This window comes from Ranitomeya variabilis, chromosome 3, assembly GCF_051348905.1.
Source record: "Ranitomeya variabilis isolate aRanVar5 chromosome 3, aRanVar5.hap1, whole genome shotgun sequence".
Classification (NCBI taxonomy): Eukaryota; Metazoa; Chordata; class Amphibia; order Anura; family Dendrobatidae; genus Ranitomeya; species Ranitomeya variabilis.
The window spans coordinates 169,481,236-169,507,874 of NC_135234.1; the positions used below are offsets into that span (position 1 = coordinate 169,481,236).

At 44.8% G+C, this 26,639-nt stretch overlaps 2 protein-coding genes across 3 annotated transcripts in view; one reads left to right on the forward strand and one right to left on the reverse strand.

Annotated features, from left to right (window-relative positions):
- Window positions 1-2,427: 2,427 nt before the first annotated feature.
- Window positions 2,428-19,283, reverse strand: GPR161 (G protein-coupled receptor 161). The gene is made up of 6 exons (XM_077294855.1): window positions 19,081-19,283; window positions 15,039-15,441; window positions 8,836-9,557; window positions 8,619-8,723; window positions 5,994-6,110; window positions 2,428-4,229 (listed from the first exon to the last, which is right to left on the reverse strand). The coding sequence occupies exons 2-6, from the start codon at window positions 15,398-15,400 to the stop codon at window positions 3,988-3,990; spliced, it is 1,548 nt and encodes a 515-aa protein (XP_077150970.1). The 5' UTR covers window positions 15,401-15,441; window positions 19,081-19,283; the 3' UTR covers window positions 2,428-3,987.
- A 57-nt stretch (window positions 19,284-19,340) lies between these two features.
- SIRT2 (sirtuin 2) overlaps window positions 19,341-26,639 on the forward strand; it is a 49,824-nt gene continuing 42,525 nt past the window's right edge. Inside the window, exons 1-3 of one of the 2 annotated variants that reach the window (XM_077294857.1) lie at window positions 19,341-19,458; window positions 25,702-25,748; window positions 26,194-26,233. In XM_077294857.1, the coding sequence (XP_077150972.1) occupies window positions 19,449-19,458; window positions 25,702-25,748; window positions 26,194-26,233 (97 nt within the window). In that variant the 5' untranslated portion in view covers window positions 19,341-19,448. Of the gene's footprint in view, window positions 19,459-19,638; window positions 19,664-25,701; window positions 25,749-26,193; window positions 26,234-26,639 lie in introns of those variants that run through there. The other variant, XM_077294858.1, reaches the window with a different exon arrangement.

Here is a 26,639-nt window from a genome sequence, read left to right on the forward strand (position 1 = left end):
GGTCCAAGTCAAGGGGGAAGATGGATGGCGCGAAATACAGTGATATTACTAAGCAAAACCTGTTCCAGTCTGTCAGTGATTTGAGACTTGGATGGAGGTTCACCTTCCAACAAGACAATGACCCAAAGTAAACTGCTAAAGAAACACTAGTGGTTTAAGGGGAAACATGTAAATGTTTTGGAGTGACCTAGTGAAAGCCCAAACCTTAATCCAATTGAGAATCTGTGGTCAGACTTGAAGATTACTGTTCACCAGAGGAAACCATCTAACTTGAAGAAAACGGAGCAGTTTTGCATTGAGGAATGGGCAAAAATCAGAGTGGCAAGGTGTGGAAACCTCATAGAGACTTATTCAAAGTGACTTGCAACTGCAATTGCCGCAAAAGGAGGCTCTACAAAGTACTGACTTTAGGGGGGTGAACAGTTATGCACACTGAAGTGTTCAGTTTAGCCCTATTTGTTGTTCGCTTCACAATAAAAGAAAAAAAAAACAAAAGTTCAAAGTTGTAGGCGTGATCGTTACATAAACTGATACAAACCCTCAAAAAAACTGTGAAATTCCAAGTTGTGAGGTAGTAAATACTTTCACAAACCACTGTAGATAAAACCTGCAGGTAACATGTCAATTTAGGTGCCGATTTACAATGCAAATTATCCACCATGTCTAGACATGTAATTTTTATTAGGACTTGTGCACACGACATATTTTCGGTCCGAGTGCTATTCATTAACCCCTTCATGACCTTGGGATTTTTCGTTTTTCCGTTTTCGTTTTTCGCTCCCCTCCTTCACAGAGCCATAACTTTTTTATTTTTCCGTCAATTTGGCCATGTGAGGGCTTATTTTTTGCGGGACGAGTTGTACTTTTGAACGACATCATTGGTTTTACCATGTCGTGTACTAGAAAACGGGAAAAAAATTCCAAGTGCAGTGAAATTGCAAAAAAAGTGCAATCCCACACTTGTTTTTTGCTTGCCTATTTTGCTAGGTTCACTAAATGCTAAAACTGACCTGCCATTATGATTCTCCAGGTCAGTACGAGTTCATAGACACCTCACATGTCTAGGTTATGTTTTACCTAAGTGGTGAAAAAAAATTCCAAACTTTGCAAAAAAAAAAAAAAAAAAAAAAAAATTGCGCCATTTTCCGACACTCGTAGCGTCTCCATTTTTCGTGATCTGGGGTCAGGTGAGGGCTTATTTTTTGCATGCCAAGCTGGCATTTTTAATTATAGCATTTTGGTGCAGATACGTTCTTTTGATCGCCCGTTATTACATTTTAATGCAATGTCGCGGCGACCAAAAAAACGTATTTCTGGCGTTTCGATTTTTTTTCTCATTACGCCATTTAGCGATCAGGTTAATGCTTTTTTTTTATTGATAGATCGGGCGATTCTGAACGCGGCGATACCAAATATGTGTAGGTTTGATTTTTTTTTAATTGATTTATTTAGGATGGGGCGAAAGGGGGGTGATTTAAACTTTTATGTTTTTTTTATTTTTTTCACATTTTTAAAAACTTTTTTTTTTCACTTTTGCCATGCTTCTATAGCCTCCATGGGAGGCTAGAAGCAGGCACAACGCGATCGGCTCTGCTATGCAGCACCGATCATAAGATCGCTGCTACACAGCAGAAATGCCGGTGTGCTGTGAGCGCCGACCACAGGGTGGCGCTCACAGCCACCGGCGATCAGTAACCATAGAGGTCTCAAGGACCTCTATGGTTACCATTCAGAAGCATCGCCGACCCCCGATCATGTGACGGGGGTCGGCGATGACGTCATATCCGGCCGCCCGGCCGGATGCGGTAGTTAAATGCCGCTGTCTGCGATTGACAGCGGCATTTAACTAGTTAATAGGCGCGGGCAGATCGCGATTCTGCCCGCGCCTATTGCGGGCACATGTCAGCTGTTCAAAACAGCTGACATGTCCCGGCTTTGATGCGGGCTCACCGCGGAGCCCTGCATCAAAGCAGGGGAGCTGACCTCGGACGGTATAGTACGTCCGAGGTCAGTAAGGGGTTAAAGAAAATTGAAATCACACTTGGACCAATGTTATTCAATGAAGCAGCGCAGATTAACTTTTTTTCTTAACTGAAATTTGTTTGTGAAAATAAAAAAATTGCAGTATGCACAACTCACCAATTCAAGTCTATGGGTATGAGAAAAAATAAAAGAACCAGATCCCATACAGAGTCACACTATAGCATCTGATTTTTACAGATACATTGCACATCTGTAAGTGGTCCTGTAAATGATTAACAGATGCTGTAAAAAAATAAAAAAAAGCAAATATATGGACAGCACACGGATGACAAGTATGAAAAAAATCGTCCCACTTTTCTCAATTAACGATTTTTTATACACTTGTGTGAACCTACATTTTGGCTTAGCTCACAAGAGCGTGCAAAAAACCTGAATTTTTTTTTTCCAATTTTCATTAAAAAAAATAAAAAATAAAAACACATGATTTTTCTTTTCATACATAAAGTCAGCTGGCAGCCATATGCTTGTTAATAAAGTTTATGAGATGAAATAAAGCTTTCTATGATGAAGGTTTTGTCCAAATTGAGATGCTCAGACTCCCTGGGATCAGATTTTTCTGAGCACCCATAAAATGTGGGAGAGATTAGTGTTAACATACTTTACTCTGTTAATAAATGTGACATTTATCAACCAATAATTTTGGTTTCATCTGATTCAATACTGATTAGATTAAAAATCCCATCAAAAAGAAGAAATCATCAGACAGATGGAGAAGACACTGCCGACCTGACAAGTTTTACTAGATCTAAAAGGCTGGCGCTCCTTTAAATCCTCTTTTAGAAGCTAACTCCCTTTAAGGGCATTGCACCTAGAAATGGATCTGCAAAACAGGGAGCAGTGAGGAACCAAATTTAAGGTGTCGAATGAAGAGAAAGGTAAAGGGACTATTATAAACTGACCCCCAATTACCTAATACTATTGAATTAGCCCTTTTTTCACCTGCAGTAGTTTTCGGTCCATGTCTTGTGAAGCTACCATATCCAACACATGCTGGACTTGTAGGAACTTTCTGGCAAGATGCCAATAAAAAGGAATACTTTTTGCGAAAAAAAAAAATAGCTATGTGGGAATTTAAAAGGAGTATTCCTTATCTCAACATGATGGCAAATCACTGGGAAAGCCCATCACTGTATAATGGGTGGGGTCCATCCCCTGGGAACTAAAGAGTCCACAGTGCATCGGCCCCTTGAAAGATTCTGCCTGCATCGCTAAGCTCTTGGCCAACCCACTGTGCAGAGAACCACAGCCGGACTCATTCCCTTTAATAGGGCACTACTGTAGAAAGACTGTGCAGACGCCACTGCGCAGAGTCAGCATTGCTGAAGCTTCACTTCACCCAAAGCAGTAGTTACATACAGAGATTCTCATTTTTCATAAAAATTACAATTATCCAATTGCTTTTGAGGCCTATTGCATCCAAATGTTGGTTACTGACATAGAAAGTTAATTCTTTGCATATTTTATCAGCCTAAAAATCACTGAAAGTACCATGAAGGCATAGGTAGGCACATGCATGAAAAATGCTCTAAAAAGTAACAAAAAGTACTTTCAGAGTAGAAAATACAAAAATAATAAAGAAAACAAAAACAAAGTAGTAATACAAAAAATAAATATATGTAAACAAAAGCTCTAGTGCTATAAAAAGACATAAAAACGTGTGCTGCAGTCATTTATAAACTAAACGTGTTTATATCTAGAAAGCAACACCCAGTACCAAAAAGAGTAAAAAAAGCCATACAAATGTAACAAAATGGATCAATGTATCAAAAACAATACTACTGGTAATAATACTACTAAGTGTGGCCAAAAGCAGACGCCATCTGTAGTTATGGCAGTGGTTGAGAATAGGCAGCGGCAGATGGCACCGCACTCCCCTTACACGAGCTGCACGCTGTATGGACACTCTCCCTGGATCCGGAAGCCTCCACATTACGGTACAGACGGTCACGTGGTCCCTTCCTCAATGCTTTGCAGCACAACCCTTGGCTTCTGGGTGGCAAGGCTTCTGTTCCCTCGGTTTAACCCAGAGGTCCCTGGCGGGGGCTGCGCAGTGGAGGGCTTACGGAACGCTTCTTCTCCAAACAAGCTGAGTTTTGCATCCATCTCAATGGCTTTGGCCAAACTGAAGGCATAGCAATCTAAGGACACTGCAGATGAGGCTTCTTCTTCTTGAGCTTTTTTAACATCTGTGGAGACAAGTACATCATACATTACATGTTTTCTACAGTTAACCATGGGTGTCTCAGGGCATGATCATCCAATTTTTGCTTATCAGGATCTGTCAGGCTGAAAAATCTATGGTGAAAAAATAAATTAATATGGGGCTTTTTTTTAGCTTACATTCCATTTCAAAAGGAAATCTGGTGCAAAGAACTGACACAAAACCTTTTCTTTTTTACGCAGAAAAGAAGCGCTAAGCTAACAAAAGGCGTTCTGCCATTTGAATAAATTACAAGCATATTATAAGTGAATTCTGCCACAGATCCCATATTAAAATCTTTATCATTGAGCTTTGTGGGAACCCAGCTTTAAAAGCCATGTACACCTTTACACAACATTTTTGTTGTTTGCCTTCTATTGCTTATTTGCAAAGTTAAGACACTTTATAAATTGTCTTCGCTAAAAAATCCCACAAATTGTTGCTGCAGTGTGTCCAAGTCCTTAATGTAGCTGAGTAATTAGCAAAAAAACAAAAAAAAAGCAAAATGCAAATCAATCATAGCGCCTGCTCTTGACTGATCTCTGTGCTTACACCACTCCCTTTCCTCAGTATGGGAAAATAACAGAAAGGAGATTACACACAAGACTCCCCAGAGTGGAGAGAGCGGAAAGTATCTACAGTTACGGGGAGGGTAGAGAAAACAAAGCAACTGATAAGGAGGTAAGCACATAGAGAGCAAAGGAGTGCATGTATATTAGCTGCCAGTACAGCAGCACCTTGGATACACAAAGCTCATAAGCTCAAAGCCTGAATTACTTAAAGGGAAACTCTAGAGAGAAAAATCTGAAACTTGCATCATGGTGTAAAGTAAGTTGTATGAAGGACAGAAGATTGTGGACTTAATCTTAGTGCAATGTCATCATGTGGTGGTCCAACACTTGTCAACCCAAGTGGATCAGCTGCTTTTAGCAGCGGCAACAGACGTGAACAGTGAACTGGGTTGAAGAGCAGAACTAGGTTTACTTTTGTAAAGGCCGCTCCCCGATAATGCAGCTCAGCTACTGTAAGGCTAGGTTCACATTGCGTTAGGGCATTCCGTTTAACGGATCTGTTTCTAAGCTGCAGTAGCGCTATGTAACGGATCCGTTAACGCGCCCATAGATTTAAATTAGAATAACGCATCCTAACGCATGTCAAAATCTGCATACATTAGCGATGGTCCGTTACTTTATGACGCACCCTCGACCGCGGACTACTGCGTTTTTGGGTACGTTATGACGAACGCACAGCAAACAGAAGCATTCGCTGTGCATTTCACTCTACTGCTAACGCATGCCAGAACTGTTAAACAGAATGCTGTAACACGATGTGAACCTAGCCTTATAGCAAATGTGATCTGAGCGGCAGTAACAGAAAGTGGCCTCACTGGTGTCCCAACTTAGCACCAAGAACTTCCGCTGGCTGGCGCTCCAGGTGTCAGCTTATCATTGAAGGTGCCAGGTCCCAGACTCCCACTGATATAGATGAAAAATCCTAAGCAGTCCTAATCTCAGATATGCCACTGAAAAAAATAAACGTGGCCATCTGGAAGCCTCAGCTGTTGTTCAGCTTTCCTGACTTATATGTGCAGTAGTAAGCACTTCTGAACACTGGCTTAAGTCATGGAAAATGGTATATTCTGTCACATTTAGCACAACTCATTACACAAGTTAGCCAGTGAAAACAAATCGCTCCAGCATAGAAGTCTCTACTTTGTAAACAATGAAAACACCTTATGTGATAGCCTTACCATTCTTCTGCTCCACCTCATCATCGAAGGTGACTGAGCTTTTCCTTCTAGAATAGAGGATACGAGTGTGCTGGGCACTGTCAGAGCTGCAGTCATCTAGTAGCATGACGTCAGTGCCTATCCAGGGGAGGGAAGAAAACGTATTGTTACTAGTGTGGGATACTTACTATGATCTCTCCTTTACTCTCAAACAGTTTGCTGTAACTTCACTGACCACCTTTCAATACCAACCATAGCTTCCTATACTAGGTACAGGCGGGGTTTCATCATCTCTCCTGTGGAAAGCTAATAATTGAGAGGGAGTAAACCCTCCTTAAAAATATTCTTCCAAAATCAATAAAATGTGGCCACATCCACAAATGTAACTAAACTAAATGATATTCACCATTTTACTCCACACCATTCTAGCGTTGGTCCATTATTCTTCCCGCCTGTGTAGTTTACCTTGACTGCTGTGGGGACATCTCATATACTGGAGGCAGGGGCGTAACTACCCGAGCGCGACAGGTCAGAGCAGTGGCGTATCCGGGGGGGCAGCCGGGGCATGTGCGGGGGCTGTCTAATTATACTCACCTACTCCTGGCGCGGTCCCTGCAGGTCCCTGGCTTACCGGCGCCCCGGCTTCTTCCTGTACTGAGCGGTCATATGGTAAAGCTCATTACAGTAATGAATATGCGGCTCAACCTCCCACAGGGTTGGAGCCGCATATTCATTACTGTAATGAGCGGTAACGGTGACCGCTCAGTACAGGAAGAAGCAGCAGCGCCGGGGAAGCAGGGACTGCACCGCGCCAGGAGCAGGTGAGTATAACCGGGAGGGGAGCGCTGCGCGATAGTCACCTCTCCTCGTTCCAGCTGCCGCTCTGTCTTCTGCAGTGACGCTGAGGTCAGAGGGCGCGATGACGTAGTTAGTGCGCGCCTGACCCGTCAGTGCAGAGGAGGCGGAAAATGGAGCGGCGAATGGAACGAGGAGCGGTGAATATTGAAAGTGCCGGGGGCCTGAGCGACGGAGAGGTAAGTATGTGATTTTTTTTTTTTATTGCAGCAACACCAAATGGGGCAAGTGTCTGTATGGGGCCATAACATTTGTGCAGCACTATATGGGGGCCATAACATTTGTGCAGCATTATATGGGGGCCATAATGTTTGTACAGCACTATATGGGGGCCATAATGTTGTGCAGCACTATATGGGGGCCATAACGTTTGTGCAGCACTATATGGGGGCCATAATGTTTGTGCAGCACTATATGAGGGCCATAATGTTTGTGCAGCACTATATGGGGGCCATAACATTCGTGCAGCACTATAATGGGGCAAGTGTCTGTATGAGGTCACATTATACAACTTTGCAATAAAGCTATAGTGTGCAAAATGAGTAGGGAAAATATGAATTTGGGAGGAAAATATTTTGGCGTGGGGGGGGCGCCATTTGAAAGTTCGCACCCGGGCCCATAACTTTGTAGTTACGCCACTGACTGGAGGTCACCCAACAATCACATGGCGTACATAGAGGAGGACTAAGGCAGCCAGTAATCACATGTGATGTACATTGCTAGCTGTGGGTAAGTTCCCTTTTAGGGATTATCTGTAGCCAACGTGCTAAACAAGCGGACGCTCAAATGTTATTACTGGAGTATGGATCAATGAAAATTGCAACTGAATAAAGCTTCAAGCTTGATATTAAACAGAACACAGGATTTCCAGGGGAAATTAATTGCTTCAGGAAATCTGGTTTGAAGCCAAGTTCCGAAGACCTGGAGGCACCCGTTTTTTTGATTAATGACTTCCAGATACAAAGAGAGCCAACAATATTTCTCATTATGGATCACCAAGTGGATGACACCAGGATTGCCGAACTCTAAGGTTTTATTTTAATCATGGAGTCAGCCAGTCCTACAAAACATTTCAGTGGTATATGAGGGGATACCACAAAAAACAACAACAAAAAAACAGGAATCTACTGGTGGACAGTTTTAGTTCTGGTTTCTGCCTGGTAAATGCTCACAAAATTCTTCCTATCCACGATACCAGCCAACATTGATGGCGAATTTTGCGTTTGGCTCCAAAAGAAGCATTGGCAACATTTGTCATGCTTTAAACAGCCTACAAAGAAGCTGCCATGACTGATAAAGAATGCCTCTCCCAATTTAGACAAGGTGAAATGGGAACTGATGATCAACGTTGGTCCATTGCAGATGTCCTTGGAAACGCCTGAACTGATGGAAATTTGTCAAGCCATTCTGGAAGATTACCACTGGACCATTGATGAACTCGTGAAGTTGATTTGGGCATGAAATAAATTGCAGAAAAATTGTCTCAAAACCACCGTTTACGTTTTTTCCCCCAAAATGAAACAAAACTTCATAGCTGACCGCTGTTCGTGTGAATCGCCAATCACAAAACAGCCAAAGGACATTGTTGAAAAAATAAAAATCACTGGAGGCAAAACTTTCCTCAACAACGTTGGCTACCATACTAATGACGGAAGCCTGTACTACAAGCGCCCAACCTTCCGGAGAATTCCTGTTACTTTTTGGTACCCCCTTCTAGGAATGTACACCTGACTTATCAATAACATCTACAAAAAGATGTGATCATAACCTAAGACTATGCAAGCAAGTTACCTGAATCATTGGAATAGCTGAAATTAGTGTTTGTCGTAGTGCTTGGGTGACCTGAATCCTTCCCACTGGCTATCAGAGCAGTCAGATGTGGGGATAATCCAAGATCTATCAAATAAAAAGGGAATATTAGTAAAAATGCACATAGAAAATCCAACTTGACAGCTGCAGTAGTCTTACATGCTCTGTATGTCGTAAATGGTTCTTCAGGTGCTTTTACCTGTGATCCTATTAGAAATGCTGAACATTCGTGACGTTCGGTGCTGCTGATGGAATGGATCTCTGTACCGATTGCCAAAACACATGCCGAGAAGCTCCTTGCGCACAGTTTTGTTCCAAAGTCCATAAATAAGAGGATGGCAAATTGCACTTGTGAAGGATAGCCATGTAGCCATAGTCTCTACGACTGGAGAAACACTGTTTTGCCCCCATAAGGCCTCAGTGCTTATAACAATCATATAAGGCCCCCAGGTAAGCACAAATGCCCCCATTACAACCAGTATTGTTATGAAGGCTTTGCACTGGTTAGCTGAATAGACAACACTGGAAAATCCATTCCTTCTGCTTCCTGAAGACGACGTAGAAGTGCTGGAATTCTTCCTCCCGTTCTTCTGGGCCGCTTCCTGTACAATTATAACAGTTCCACAGTGGATCTTCCGAGCTTTTATACGAGCCACTCGAAAGATGAACCCATAGCAAATCATCATAGTGATAAAGGGTAGCAAAGCACACCATATCTGCCAAAAGGCGGTGTACCCAGCTTCCTTGTGCCATGCCGCTACACACATCCACTTATAGTGATCAAACTCCAGTGAAGACCAGCCAAAAAGAGGTGGAAGGCATCCGATGAGGGAATGAAGCCACACATACGCTATAGCCAAGACTGCCCGGTTTCCGGTTATCTTCATAGGATATACCATTGGATAAAGAACCGCATAATACCTACAGGAAACAGAAGGAAAATTACTGCTCACTTTCTTGGCAACATATATCGAAAAATCAGTGTCACATTGCCAAGGATGCATTGAGTCAGGGCAGTACGATTATGGCAATGCCAAACTTATTAAAAAATACTGAACTTTAAAGCAGTAAAAGAAAAAGTTAAAAATAGGCTTTGTGTCGCTATTTTTTACGACCTGTAAGGTTTATTTTTCCATTGACAGATCTGATTGAGAAGTTATTTTTTGTGTGGCGAGCTGATTTAAGGCTACGTTCACATTAGCGGCGGGCGCCGCATGCGTCATGCGCCCCTATATTTAACATGGGGGCGCATGGACATGCGTCGCACTTGCGTTTTGCGCCGCATGCGTCGCTGCGGCGCCCGCGTCCGGGCGCAGAGGACGCAGCAAGTTGCATTTTTGCTGCGTCCAAAATCAATTAAAAAAAGGACGCATGCGGCGCAAAACGCAGCGTTGTGCATGCGTTTTGTTGCGTTTTTGTTTGCGTTGTGCGCTGCGGCGCACAACGCAAATGTGAACGTAGCCTTATAGATGCAATTTTGTAATACACACACCGTTTGGATAGGTCTTTATTGCTTATTTTTGGGTGATGCGTTGGCTGGAAAACAGCAATTCTATAGTGTCAATTTTTTCAATTTATAGTTTGTATAAATTTACTTGTATATTTGTATACCCCTTTTCACATGCAAAGCGCCATGGAATAAATGACGCTCTAATAATAATAATAATAATTATTATTATTATTCATACATTGGACTTTCAAGGATGAGATGAGACCAAATATGTTGATTATTCATTTTCCTATTTTTGAATTGAGAAAAGAGCCAATGATATACTATGACATTTTTTAACAACTTTTTTTACATTTTTATTTTCCCCACGATCTATATGATGCAATCCTCCAGTAGTAGTCAACACTCAAGTGACGCTGACAGCTATTAACTGCAGCATTTAAAGGGAATATGTCAGCAGGTTTTGCTATGTAATCTGAGAGCAGCATCATGTAGGGGCAGAGAGACTGATTCCAGTTATGAATTATTTACTATGGTGTATGTCGCTGATTCAATAAAGTTAGTGTTTAAACATCCTATTATCACAACAGTACTAGGTGTCTTGTGCCTCCTAGTCAACTCCTCGGTGTAACCTCACCTCCACCAATGACTAGCAGCTTTCTTTTCAATGTACACAAATCAGCTACCAATCAGTGATGTGGGCAGGGATATACAAAGCTCAGCATTCACAGCACAGCTACATCGGCAGTACATAAAACAGTAATTGTATCACAATGACCACATGCAGGCGAGCAAGTGACACATTGCTTTAATCAGATTTTTGGCCCCAACATCATGCTGTTCTTAGATTAGATCGCAAAAACCTGCTGATTCTCTTTAAGGTTCAGGAAGAGCAGCGCTTTGGACAGATCTCCCCGGCACTGTGTCCAAAACGCTGCATTCTACATTAGAATCACAGTGGATGGGATATGGAGAAATCCCATGCCCACTGTGCTACTATTTAACGATGCGTAAACTCCCCCCCTCCCTCCCCATGCAGGTTTAGGACCCTCAGCATGTCATATAGCCAGTCATTAGATGTGGTAAATGTGCATGGTTCAATGAACACATGGGGATTTACCTGCGTGATTAGAACGCAGTAAACATACCATATGTCCAAAACGCTGCTATTTTCTGATCGTGGGCGCATAGGCTAAGTGGTTAAATATCAGCAATTGGAGCCCAGTCCAGGCGCTGGCTGTGCAACACAGCCGGTCACCGCTGTGTATAAGACAGGTTCAACCTGCGTCATTTGGTTGCGAAGTCACTAAGTCTTAAACATCATGTCTCAACCTAGATTTTCATCATTACGCCTTTGTTTCAATTCCCCCGGAAAATTTCTATAATCTCAGACTAGCTTTTAGCGCTGGACAGGAGAGAAAACTAGAATCTCTTGAGACTATGATTAGCCAATATTCCAAAACATTTCCTAATCTGGTCATTAGTTCCATTGGATAACAGGAAGATCACTGCACGGGGCACAACACCATCTTCTGTATGTGATAATTACAGTTCTAGCACCAGACAAGAAGGGTTTTTAAGAAACGTATGGCACAAAGAAACACTTGTTCCTCCTAAGAGCGTCCTTTACATTTTCTGGGCTGTGAGCCATGTCTTAAGTGCTTAAAGCCAATAACCACGTCTGGTCGTCAGCTCTGGCCAAAACTTGACAGCTGAACCCCTTCAAAATAAGCTTTGCCTTTTAAAAGTTGCAGAGAAAAACAAGCGAACGTGTCAAAGGCTGAGATAGAACAGCTGGAGGCAACATACGGTACATCTCCTAGTCCTACAGTAAGAGTGGAGCAATGGCCGGCCTGTACAGAGAAAGACTGCTGCAGTTATACACTCATACACCAGCCTCACAGAAAATCACAGGACATAGATTTGTATATTAATGAAATTCAAGACCCAGATGTGAGCCCAGCCCAAAAGTGGTATACAGTTTTTAGAATACAGCAATAATGTAACGCTGCCTCCTCACCAGTACCGGAGCTCCTACAACCCTCCACCTACTGTCTCCTTCCCCACCGTCCTGTAGACTGTAAGCCCGCAAGGGCAGGGTCCTCGCCCCTCTGTATCAGTCTGTAATTGTTTATTTACTGTAAGTGATATCTGTAATTTGTATGTAACCCCTTCTCATGTGCAGCACCATGGAATCAGTGGTGCTATATAAATAAATAATAATAAATGTAAGAGGTTTAACCCCTTAACGACCGCCGATATGCCTTTCTCATAAGCTCACTCCTTACTAGGGCCATCAGCAGCTGTCTGTATATGACCCTAAAAATTATTTACCGTACATGCTTTTCCCAGGAATCATCAGAAGAATTGCATATTTCAATTATAGTCTAAAAGGTAGAAGCCTGTTCACAAGCAGTGGTTCAGGCTAACATCTCCATCTGTGACCATAGGTGAAGGATGGAGCCAACAAAGCCAGCCATACATATTAGATATCTGTCGGATGAACTGTGTGTCCGCCAATGGCTCAGCCGTCAGTCATCTCAGCTCTCGTACGCAGAGCAGAGCGATCCTGTGTTCTCTATGAGACAGCTGCCATGTCGGCCGACCATTTTACCGGCAGAACAAGTGTTGCTAGGACTTAAAGAAAGAATCTGTCAGCAGGATTTTGCTAAGTGAAGTGCACACATGGCCATATTGGTGCAATGAAACTGATTGAGACTATGCCCGTGGTGAAGAAATCTGTTCTTGTGTGGATTTTTGTGTAATCAGGGTTTGAAGTTTTCTTAGAATCTTACGTGTCTTCAGCCCTGCCACGGCCCCTGCGCTGCTCCTTGTTTTAATCAGAATTACAGCGCCAATATGTGTACAATTTACTTAGGAAAATACAGAATATAAACATTGGAAATCCATTGAGTTCTGAACTTCTGAACAAAATAAAAACAAATATTTAAAAGGCGTATCTCCATCTCTATGAATAATTGCATACACTAGGATATGCCATCACTTACAGGGGTTGCCCACCACTTGTAAAGACCCTTCTTAAATGCCGCAGTCTTCCGTGTAAAAGAAAAATACCATATAATCCCCTCCCACACTGGCACTATTCAAGCCATGCCAGATCCGGTGTCCCAGAGCTCACGTGCCATCGTCACGCCGCTGACAGGCTGCAGCACTCACACTTCCCTCAATGAGACACGGCCGCCTGAGTGAAGAAGCCCATCAGCAACCACAGATGGTTATTCCTCGCGAGTGCTGCAGCCATTGGACATGAGCGCCAGGTCTGATGCCAGCATCGCTAGAATGGAGTTGGTGAAGGAAAGGAATTTAACTTTAATGGGAGGACTGCAGCACTTACAAAGGGGCTGTCCAAGTAGTAGATACCTGCTGTATCCTCAGCTGCAGTTCTCTGCACAGCTGGACGGCCCGCAGCGATGGTTTACAGGGAAAACCTGCCAGGGGGCACAGGGTTACAGCAGCCGCAGTGTTCTCTGTATAGGCAACAGCCCCAGGGGTTCAACCCCCAGCGATGTGACATCATTAAAAGAGATGGAAGTACCCTTATAATAAACACCCCGGGTCCCCCTTTGCACAGAAGGAGTGTCATCTCTTTATCTCCATCAGTCCATAGAAATAACATGCCTGTGTCACCAAGTGGGCATTTATATGTGAGATTTGGCAAACACATTATCTAAGGCTACTTTCACACTTGCGTTGTGTGACGGACTTCGCAATGCGTCGTTATGTAGAAAAAACGCATCCTGCAAAGTTGCCCACAGGAGTCCATAGACTTACATTAGCGACGGATTGCCACACGTCACATCCGTCATGCGACGGATGCGTCGTGTTTTGGCGGACCGTCGGCACAAAAAAAAGTTCCATGTAACGTTTTCCATGCGTTGAGTCCGCCAATTTCGACCGCACATGCGCGGCCGAAACTCCGCCCCGGAACTCACAATGGGCAGCGGATGCGTTGTAAAACGGCATCCGCAGCCCACGTTGTGCTACTTTAACACACTGGCTGTCGGTACGTCGGGCCGACGGTTTGCAACGGCCCGTACTGACGGACTAGTGTGAAAGTAGCCTTATATAAACACAGAAGTATGGAGTGAAATAAATAGCAATCAGCACATTAACACCTTAAGGACTGGCCTATTTTGGGCCTTCAGGACAAAGCTTCCCCCCTTCCCTATAATCGCCGCATTCCAGGAGCCATATTTTATTTTTTGTCAATAAAGCTGAATGGTTGCTTGTTATTTAGAAAAATAAATTGTATTAGTGAGTAGCAATATTGGGGTGCATATAACACGATTTTTATCAACTCTTAATGGGAAGAAAAGCAAAACAGCAGTTCTGTATTCCATTGTATGCTACGGACATGCTGCACATATTGTATCCTGGGGGTCAGCACACATGGAGATGCCACATGTGGCGTTTTATGTCCTTGACTTTTATACAATGCACTGATATTTCTCTAGTTGTCAATCTCTTAGAGCTTTAGGTTTTACAGTTTTGGGTATGACCACATTTAGCACTTTTATTTCATTTTTTGTGAGACTGGATGAGCAATTTTGGCATTGGTTATCAGATTGTTTGGCGGCGTTCACACTGCAGGGTAAGTAATGATATATGGTTAGAGGGTGTGTTACACGTGCAGCGCTTATTTTTTTTTTTAACATGTCATCCTCTTGCTCACTACTCACAGGGGCACATGAGGGGTTAAACTGCTGGGATCTCTGAAAACAAAGATCCTACTAGTTACTGCAGGAGCCCAGCTGTGTATATGAGACAGGCTCCTACAGCCTATATTGATGGGCAATCAGTATAATGGATATGTCCGTCATTCTCACCTCCGGTGCCAGTCCAGCGATGTGTGTGCTGGGTCAGACAGGTAACAATGATTTTGCTCATCAGATACAGAGACTAAGAGTTAATTGCACACAAGCATTACTGACCTGTCAATGGCTATAATTCCCAAGGTAAGCATACTGGCAGAACTGATCAGCATGTAAAGGAGGCCAGAAAAATTGCACCACACCACCCCAAAGATCCATTCTCTCAGGATTGAGCTCACAACGACAAATGGAAGCACCAGCATAGACAGGAGGAGGTTGGAAAGTGTCAAGCTGAACACAAACTTATTACTGAGAGACAGTAAGTAGGACTTCTTGTACAGTGTGATCACGATGACGAGGTTCCCGAGACAGATCAGAATGTCAATAATGATTATGGCAATAGACTCCGCTACAATGGTTGCTCCGTTTTCTGGGGTAGACTCTGTTTCCACGCCATTTCCTTCAGAGGAGTTGATGCTCATTGTCAATCACAATGAAATCTTATCTGAATCATGCTGGGAACCTGCGGGGAACAAAAAAACAAATTTAATTACTGGGCCTTAAATAATTGTAGAATTATTCCCTGGAATGTGAGGATTCTAAAAAAATCTCAGTCACTTAATGCAAGAATTTCTGTTTAACATAAATGAAGATGACATCAAGGCCACGTTCACATGCTGAGTATTTGGTCAGTATTTTACCTCAGTATTTGTAAGCCAAAACCAGGAGTGGGTGATAAATGCAGAAGTGGTGACGTGTTTCTGTTATGCTTTTCCTCTGTTACACTCCTGGCTTAGGCTTATAAGTACTGATCTAAAATACTGACCAAATACTCAATGTGTGAACGTGGTTTAACCGTCTAAAAACCACCAAACAAGATTAGACACTGGGTGAATTGTGGCTCAAGTCCCTGATATCACATAATGGCCAGGTAGTTGCCAAGCCTCAGAATGTAAGACCTAGGCTATCACAAAGTTGCAATTTTTCCATCCACTACTCCTGGCCTGGTCACAGGTTTTACTACTGGAACTAACAGCATAAGTCGCCATCATGCACAGTAGTACACGTCAGGCTTCATTTCCTCGGTAACTTTGGCCAATATTTATGTTGTAGAAAACCATCACAGACCAGACAAAAAAAACAATATTTTTTTTGTTATTTTTTCAACATTAAAGAGATTTTCCAGGACTACAATATTAATGACCTCTGATTTGTGGAGGACATCACTATCAGATTCGTGGCAGTCTCAGGACCCCAACCAACCAGCTATTAGAAGGTCCAGAAACTGCGGCACAAACAGTGTATGGAGCCAGAACACAGCAGTAAACTGTAGGAGCCTGGGTTACCGATTACATGCCATTTACCTTTACATATGTGAAATCAGGAATTTTACAAGGGTAGCCTGCATGTGATGGAGCCACTGTGTTTATACGTTGCAGGTTTTGCCTGACGCACGTCTTGGGCAATCTCCCTGGCGTACGCCTTGAACATAGCCTTATATATACAGGTCCTTCTCAAAAAATTAGCATATAGTGTTAAATTTCATTATTTACCATAATGTAATGATTACAATTAAACTTTCATATACTATAGATTCATTATCCACCAACTGAAATTTGTCAGGTCTTTTATTGTTTTAATACTGATGATTTTGGCATACAACTCCTGATAACCCAAAAAACCTGTCTCAATAAATTAGCATATCAAGAAAAGGTTCTCTAAATGACCTATTACCCTAATCTTCTGAATCAACTAATTAACTCTAAACACATGCAAAAGATACCTGAGGCTTTTAAAAACTCCCTGCCTGGTTGATTACTCAAAACCCCCATCATGGGTAAGACTAGCGACCTGACAGATGTCAAGAAGGCCATCATTGACACCCTCAAGCAAGAGGGTAAGACCCAGAAAGAAATTTCTCAACAAATAGGCTGTTCCCAGAGTGCTGTATCAAGGCACCTCAATGGTAAGTCTGTTGGAAGGAAACAATGTGGCAGAAAACGCTGTACAACGAGAAGAGGTGACCGGACCCTGAGGAAGATTGTGGAGAAGGACCGATTCCAGACCTTGGGGAACCTGAGGAAGCAGTGGACTGAGTCTGGTGTGGAAACATCCAGAGCCACCGTGCACAGGCGTGTGCAGGAAATGGGCTACAGGTGCCGCATTCCCCAGGTAAAGCCACTTTTGAACCATAAACAGCGGCAGAAGCGCCTGACCTGGGCTACAGAGAAGCAGCACTGGACTGTTGCTAAGTGGTCCCAAGTACTTTTTTCTGATGAAAGCAAATTTTGCATGTCATTCGGAAATCAAGGTGCCAGAGTCTGGAGGAAGACTGGGGAGAAGGAAATGCCAAAATGCCTGAAGTCCAGTGTCAAGTACCCACAGTCAGTGATGGTGTGGGGTGCCATGTCAGCTGCTGGTGTTGGTCCACTGTGTTTCATCAAGGGCAGGGTCAATGCAGCTAGCTATCAGGAGATTTTGGAGCACTTCATGCTTCCCTCGGCTGAAATGCTTTATGGAGATGAAGATTTCATTTTTCAGCACGACCTGGCACCTGCTCACAGTGCCAAAACCACTGGTAAATGGTTTACTGACCATGGTATTACTGTGCTCAATTGGCCTGCCAACTCTCCTGACCTGAACCCCATAGAGAATCTGTGGGATATTGTGAAGAGAAAGTTGAGAGACGCAAGACCCAACACTCTGGATGAGCTTAAGGCCGCTATTGAAGCATCCTGGGCCTCCATAACATCTCAGCAGTGTCACAGGCTGATTGCCTCCATGCCACGCCGCATTGAAGCAGTCATTTCTGCCAAAGGATTCCCGACCAAGTATTGAGTGCATAACTGAACATTATTATTTGATGGTTTTTTTGTTTGGTATTAAAAAACACTTTTATTTGATTGGTCGGGTGAAATATGCTAATTTATTGAGACAGGTTTTTTGGGTTATCAGGAGTTGTATGCCAAAATAATCAGTATTAAAACAATAAAAGACCTGACAAATTTCAGTTGGTGGATAATGAATCTATAATATATGAAAGTTTAATTGTAATCATTACATTATGGTAAATAATGAAATTTAACACTATATGCTAATTTTTTGAGAAGGACCTGTAATGTGAACTATGGCTTCTCAGGAGATAAGGTGATCATAGGCCACTCTCAATCTGTAGTGATGTGCAGATAACGGGGAACTTGCTCATGTATACAGTAAATGTAAAGAACTTTGCGTGTAGGTTTAAGGTGAAGATTCCTGAATGGCTGAAAACCTGTTTGAACACTGTGAAAGATGATCTAGAACAGAAAAGCAGGCACGTCATATGAAGTGTCAGAGCAGATCTCTGCCAACTCATAACACGAGATTTCACTGTTTTCTTGTCAACTTGCTAAGTGTAGGAGTAATATGATGCATAATGGTCAGACCTCTGCACCGGGGTCCTCTCCCTCCCCCCCCCCCACTCTTGTGCACCGGGGTCCTCTCCCTCCCCCCCCCCACTCTTGTGCACCGGGGTCCTCTCCCTCCCCCCCCCCACTCTTGTGCACCGGGGTCCTCTCCCTCCCCCCCCCACTCTTGTGCACCGGGGTCCTCTCCCTCCCTCCCCCCCATTCTTGTGCACCGGGGTCCTCTCCCCCCCCCCCCCGACTCTTGTGCACCGGGGTCCTCCCCCCCCCCACTCTTGTGCACCGGGGTCCTCTCCCTCCCTCCCCCCCACTCTTGTGCACCACTGTCCTCTCCCTCCCTCCCCCCCCACTCTTGTGCACCGGGGTCCTCTCCCTCCCTCCCCCCCCCCCACTCTTGTGCACCAGGGTCCTCTCCCTCCCCCCCCCACTCTTGTGCACCAGGGTCCTCTCCCTCCCCCCCCCGACTCTTGTGCACCGGGGTCCTCTCCCTCCCCCCCCGACTCTTGTGCACCGGGGTCCTCTCCCTCCCCCACACTCTTGTGCACTATGGTCCCCCCGCACACTTGTGCACCGGGATCCTCAAGCTCCCCCTCCCCCCCCCCATGCACCGGGGTCCTCTCCCCCACCCTGCTCTGTATTTAGAGAGACTGTACAGTGGGGAATGCCTGGCACGCCGTTGTTGTACAGGAATTGTACTGCTCTCGTATCCTGCCCACACCAGCTAAGTAGAAAACAGGGAGCAGCCCAGCTCTTCATACCTTCTGTCCCTCATATACTACATATCCACAGCGAGCGCTGCCTTGTGCCTTCTGCAGGACCCCGGAACCACAGGCTTGGTCTAAGAATAGCTTCCTGTGGGTGGAACGCAAGAGTGCGTTTCAACCGTGTGTGGTCATCTGCATGAGCTCTCTGTTTACTGGTCGCGCGTATGACGTAAAGCGCTGCAACCTGGCAGGAGCCCACACATTCTAGGCTCAGCTCGGCTATTACACAAGCCAGCTGCCAATCACATTGCTCAGCCAATCAGGAGCGGCGCCCTCTCAGCCTGCGACACTGGCGGGGTGGGGCTTCCGCTGATCAGCTGATCCATAGTTCGGTTCCAGAGTCGGAAGCTGCAGGAGTCTGTATGGCTGCAGGTACCACACAGTGTATGGGGGGGACATGGACGGTACCAATGTGTGCACACAGGGGGCAGCACTGTGCAGGGGGTCACTGCGGTTCCGCCGCTACATGTGTGCAGAGGTGTAGCAGACAGCTGGCTGTATACCTCTGTGGTGGATGATTAGCTGCAGACGGGCGGATACTGGAGTCTGCCATCACTATATGGATGGAGTAATGCAGGTACATCACGTGTCTGGCTATAGGGCCAGGACATTACCATAGTATGTAGTTGTAAGCAGGATGCAATGACTGACAGGAGGCAGAGCAAGGGTTAACAGATATAACAGTTTTAATGTAATAGGGGGTTTACTCCTCGCAGGGAGGTAACGGGTTAAACGGGATAAAACAGTTCACTGGCAAAGGATATGGTGAGGTGAAGAATGGCGGTGATAGTAACGGCGGTTTTGATGAGTCAATGATTCCTAGGTCCATGAAATGGTTAGCACCGACAACAGCTGCGCGGTATCTTTACCCTGAAGGTCCTGTGGGCATCAATGCCCCGTCTTCTGGCGGCAGCGGTCGGTCTCCGGTACCTTCCGCTGAGCCTAGTGCATATACTGATGTGGCACTGTCTGAGCCCGACGTGGCCCCTGACGACTCTCCTCACAGCCCCTGTCAGCGGTGGCGGGGCTTGGGAGCGGGCCTGCGCTGTACGGATGCTCTGGCAAATCTATAGTGTCAGGGTGCAAGGGTCTGTCCTGTCCCCGGTCACTTATGGGGCACGTGCGTTTGGCGCCTTGCTCTCTGGTAGTCACCGGTGCACCCTGCACGTCACTCTCCCTCTCTAATCCCCGCTGCTGACCCCAGGAGATGGCGGACGCTGTTCTGCACGATGCTGGTGCTCCCCGGACAGAGCACTCCTCTCTCTGGCTGCTGCTGCTAGAGACACCACTCCCCTCAGCACAGCAGTCCCTGTCCTTCTGCTCTGTGTGCACGGCTCTGCTCTGTGTGCACGGCTCTGCTCTGTGTGCACGGCTCTGCTCTGTGTGCACGGCTCTGCTCTGGGCACGGCTCTGCTCTGGGCACGGCTCTGCAGGCGACGGGGCTCTCACTATGCGGCTCGTCACAGCGCCGGTACTCTGTGGTGGGGGCAGGGGAAATGGAGCGCCCCGCTCGTCTGTCTGTGCACTGCCCTCCATTCGCACCAAAACTGACCTCTTGCTCGCACATTCTGCTTTTATCCCCCCACTGCTGCGCGCGCTTTTCTTCTCTATCTGCCCGCCCTCCTGGGACAGCAGGAAGCTCCGTCTCTCTAGCGCTTCCCCCAGGCAAAAGGGGAAGGTCCGGCTCACTCGGGCTTCCCCCCGGGACCAGGAGATGCAGCCTCGACAGTTCCGGCCCTGGCATGCAGGTACCCGCTGTCCGGTCGTCCCCCTTACATAGTGATGCCAGTTCTGATACTGTGTCGTTACAGTGTGTCATGTTCCTATCTATATCAGCACAGAGACATAGCATCTGCCCTTCTGAGTCAGTAACATGGGGCTGCAAGATCTCATCTCATTCCATCACGAAGAAATGAAGTGTGTTGCGTATTGCACCAACATGGTCGGCAGCGCAGTACACACAGTGTCACTCCCATCACAACTCTCTTCTCTACATGTAAATATACAGGGAATATCATCAGACACTTTATACAGAAGAGTGCTGCTCAAAACTGTTGAGCCCCTCCAAAAAAAAAAAATTCTGAAAAGTAGGAGGGGCTTACCTATAAGTGGTGCGGTCAAGCTCCGCCCATCATTCCCCACCACTTGCACCAGATGAATGGTTGCAGCACATTTGTGAGTCTGGCACTCGGCAGCTCGCGGCTCTTCATCAGGACTGGTGTAAATAACAGGAGACTATGAACTTCCCCAATAAGGCTGGAGTCACACTAGCGTATGGCATCAGATGCGAGATGCTAATGACCCTCGGCTCCTGCTCTGCTGTGATCGGTAGCCGAGTGTCATGTGTCTGTGCTCTGAGCCTCTCGCACAGCTGCGGAGGAGGCAGAGAAACTAATTTCTCCATCTCCTCCATTGCCGGGGTCAGCGTATAGCGCACATCACTAAGATGATATCCGAGTGATGTGCGCTGTCTCACTCGCACCTATAGGCTTATATGGGTGCGAGTGAGCCGAGACTCAGCCGAGTGTTGGTGACAATCGCAGCATGCTGCCATTTCACTCGCGCCCGAAAACAGCCGAGAAAAAATACGGCGATGTGAGCTGCCCCATAGAGGAATACTGGTCCGAGTGCTATGTGATTTTTTTATTGCATAGCACTCGTCCGTATTATACGTTAGTCTAACTCCGGCCTAATATTGAGGCTTTCCGCTATGTATCCGGTTCCGTGCTCATAGTGACAGCACAGGGGTCAATCCTGATGGTTTGCTGCCATGGAGCAGTGCAGGTAAGATCTGATTCACAGGGTGTCTTACCGAGTTTTCACTCCGGGAGGGGAAAACCCCTTACTTACGTAGCGCTCACTAATATACTAATTAGGCAAGAAGACTGCTAGGTCTTTATTTCGGTAAAACAATTTATATTTTATTAATAATGAATAAAGTTTAATAATCAACAATTTAAGCTATGATTTGATATATGTACTACAGGCACATGAATTATAACAGCGCTAGCCTAACATTACATGATCATAATCATCATCTATGAAATAGAGAAAGTAAGCATCTATATAATTACCAAATATTGTAACATCACTTCCCTGTCGGGGGACTCGACTGATGAGAAGGAAATATTCGGTAACACATCATCACAGAAGTTATGCGTCCATAAAGTCTCCTGGAGTGTCCCTACCCCCACCTAGATGCCTTCCTGTTTTATACACTTAAAACTGGATTTAGTTTCGTCATGCGTACTGGCATTTTTTCTCATATAACTTGTTATTTTACAGAACAAGATTTGTTATTGTACAAATTCCATGCTTATCTTGTTGTTCACCCTTGAGAATATTTTCCTCACACTACAAGAATGCCGCTGCGCTTGCGTACATAGCTGTTTACGCCACATCTCCTCATGCAATACAAATAAATCACTCAGAGGGCACTTCTCCGCTTCCATTTTGTCTTGTTTTACTCAGTTAATGGCAATAGATACATGAAATCACTATCTACACATACATTCAGACATTCTTGTCTTATTTGTATCACACAGGGCTATAGAGCAGCATTATTTGTTGATCATATTGCAGCAGTAAATCTCAGCATCACACGCATAGATCAGGTCCCGAGACCCCGGTCCGATTAGAGTATCAAAATACATTCACATGAATTACCCCAGATGAGTGTTGCTGGATACTGCCCCTAAACACAAGCACTTTTGCAATTTCCTGCTTGTTAAAATTTGCAGCTATTCTCAAAATACTAACACTTTTCTCTTGTATACAGCTCGTTGCCTTAACGACTGACCACCACTACTGTCTTGCGGTGGTGGCCGATTATGTACAGCACTTACAGGCTCTTTTGTATTGCTTTGAAGCTGGAGAGTGCTGTTACCATCCAAATTCCGCCACCTTCAGTGTGGTGCTTACAAGATAGACTGCAGTGGTGGTCGGTCTCCTAGGCAACAAGCTTAGAACAACAGAAAAGTGCTAGTATCTCAAGAGCGACTACATTTTCATCTACTATATAATTGTCTAAGGGTCACTTCCGTCTTTCTGTCTGTCTGTCCCGTCTGTCTGTCTTTCTGTCTGTCACGGATAGTCATTGGTCACGGCCTCTGTCTGTCATGGAATCCAAGTCGCTGATTGGTCGTGGCAAAACGCCCACGACCATTGCCACAACCAATCAGCGACGCACACAGTCCAGAAGAAAATGGCCGCTCCTTACTCGCCGCACTCACTGCACGGCGCCCACATACACCCCTCCGGTCACCACTCACACAGGGTTAATGCCGGCGGTAACGGACCGTGTTATGCCGCGGGTAACGCACTCCGTTTCCGCTGCTATTAACCCTGTGTGACCAAGTTTTTTACTATTGACGCAGCCTATGCAGCATCAATAGTAAAAACATCTAATGTTAAAAATAATAAAAAAAATAAAAAATGATTATATACTCACCTACGCCGCCTTTCCCGCTCCTCGCGATGCAAGCCACACGTTCCAGTGGCAAGAATGGTCTGGCAGAAGGACCTGCCGTGACGTCACGGCCATGTGACCGCGACACGGTCACGTGACCGCGACGTCATCACACCCTGGGACCGGAAGCTGCCGCCTGCACCCCACACAAGCGACAGAGCTACAACGCGCCTGCGGAAGGTGAGTATATGTTTATTTTTTATTTTTTTAACCTGTGTCATACATGGCTGGGCAATATACTACGTAGCTGGGCAATATACTACATGGGCTGTGCAATATACTACGTGGCTCTGTGCTGTATACTACGTCACTGGGCAATATACTACGTGGCTGGGCAATATACTACGTCACTGGGCAATATACTATGTGGCTCTGTGCTGTATACTACGTCACTGGGCAATATACTACGTCACTGGGCAATATACTACGTCACTGGGCAATATACTACGTCACTGGGCAATATAAAATGTAACTGGGCAATATACTACGTAACTGGGCAATATACTACGTGGCTGGGCAATATACTACGTAACTGGGCAATATACCACGTGGCTGGGCAATATACTATGTGGCTGGGCAATATATTACGTGGCTGGGCAATATACTACGTGGCTGGGCAATATACTACGTGGACATACATATTCTAGAATACCCGATGCGTTAGAATCGGGCCACCATCTAGTAAGCAATAAATTGCTTGTTTTTATCAGCATTGTCCAGTAGCACTCATCTATTAATATGGGAATAACCCGTTATAGGGACCTTGCAGCTGAATAAAAGTCATCATTCATCAATTGGAAAGAATAAGAAAAAAACCCTGATACATCTTAGTAATCCATATAGGCTGGCAATGTAAAAAAAAACAGGACAATATATATAAGGACACTCCCATATCATATATCCTACAAAAAAACAACGGAGTTGTAGTCCATAAATTATTTTCTTAAAAATTTCCTTTTATTATTTTAAGACAGTCAGACATAAAAGTACATAAATACATGAAAGATCAAAACAGCTACAAAGGCTCAGGTGTGAGGACCTAACTACATCCCAAATATACACAGAGTCATGGGGAGCTCATCCACCTCAGTTGAAGTAACATGTATGTAGTACATAGAGAGCAATGTGGCAAATGTAGAGCAAAATCTTATCCCCTACTATCCCATATCCCACAAATGGGGGAAGGAGATCCAATAAAATCACTATACTGACCAGAGTGCTCAGACGCTTAATCAAATAGATAACTGTCCTAAGTCAAGTGGAGGCGCAGCTTACCCATAACTGTCTCTGTGGGGCGTGTGGTCCAGTGCAGCCCTGATGCGCGTTTCGCATGGGCTTCCTCGCGAAACGCGCGTCAGGGCTGCACTGGACCACGCCCCACAGAGACAGTTATGGGTAAGCTGCGCCTCCACTTGACTTAGGACAGTTGTCTATTTGATTAAGCGTCTGAGCACTCTGGTCAGTATAGTGATTTTACTGGATCTCCTTCCCCCATTTGTGGGATAGTAGGGGATAAGATTTTGCTCTACATTTGCCACATTTCTCTCTATGTACTACATACATGTTACTTCAACTGAGGTGGATGAGCTCCCCATGACTCTGTGTATATTTGGGAGGTAGTTAGGTCCTCACACCTGAGCCTTTGTAGCTGTTTTGATCTTTCATGTATTTATGTACTTTTATGTCTGACTGTCTTAAAATAATAAAAGGACATTTTTAAGAAAATAATTTATGGACTACAACTCCGATATTCATCAATTGGAGTGGTAATAACTGCTGGGTTACTCTGTGGTCCTGTGGTTGTAAGACCACTGCCTACAGGTGTAGAGGAGAGGTGCTGATAGGAGACCCCTCATCGCCAAGAACTGTGTCAGATTATATGACGTTAGCCCCTGTTGTAAGTATGTAAGGGGGGCTGAGAAGAGTATGGAGGGGCATCAGCAACCTCACAATAAAATGGGTCCATTACCCATTTTACTGACCAATCGTGACCATGTTGTATATATGTTTTTTTAATGAAGTTAGTCTTTGAGCTAGAAACTAACAGGCCTGGGGCAAAAATGAAATTATTCAAATTAAAGTACCATTTAATTAACATGTCTTTAAGTACATGAATATTATACTAACATTATTATTTCTGGACTTAGAAGCAAAAGAAGTGAAGGAGCCTCCCACCAAGTTGGACGATTCAGAGGTAAATTGTTTAAAATGTTCATTAAATGGGTTATTTGGCCTTCTGATTGATGGCCTGCCTTTAGGATATGTCACCAATATCAGATTAGTGGGGGTCCAACATCTTCACCGATCAGCTTCTTTTCAACTTGGGCCGGAAATGAGCATTGAACAGAGCCAGGACTGCTCAGCTCCTTGCAGTGTGTGGTGGCCGGTGGTGGGGATTATTGCATTGAATAGGAGCTGATCTGCAGGACCAGGGAGTGTCTGCTACACAGAGGGCAGAACTGTTCTGTTGGTGTCAGGGCTGAAACCTGCTGATCAGTTGGGGGCACCAGGTGTTGGACCCCCTTAATCTGATACTGATGACCTATCTTAAAGGCAGCTTATTAGTTTCATGGGTCCGGACAACCCCTAACCATCATTGCGTGATCAGATGGAAATGTAACGCCTTTTTTCTGTTCTAGGATTCAGATTCCAGTGAAGATAACAGCAGCACATCAGAAAGTAAGATGTCTGTTTCAGGATCTCAATTGCATGTTCAGTACAACTGTAGGAAAAGGTTTTCATACCGTATTTTTTATTTGCTTTTCTAAATTATTGTTGAAACGGCACATATATTGCCAGATAGTCATGGCAGGTGTATGTGGTTTATTAGAGGACCTCTGTCTGTACAGTTCCCCACACCCTGGTGGACTTTAGTTGTCTATGTATTACACCCCACATTTCTGTATGGGGTGTCCCTGTGACCACCTTAAGGGCAGGTATCACGGAAGAACAGAATTTCAACATCCTGGTCCTTCGTTCTCTTGGAAGATGAACTGCATCCGGAGGTGTCTGACAATGGTTGTCCGGGGCATTTACATTGATAGTCACCAATATCTGATCCATGGTGGTTGTACACCCATACGCT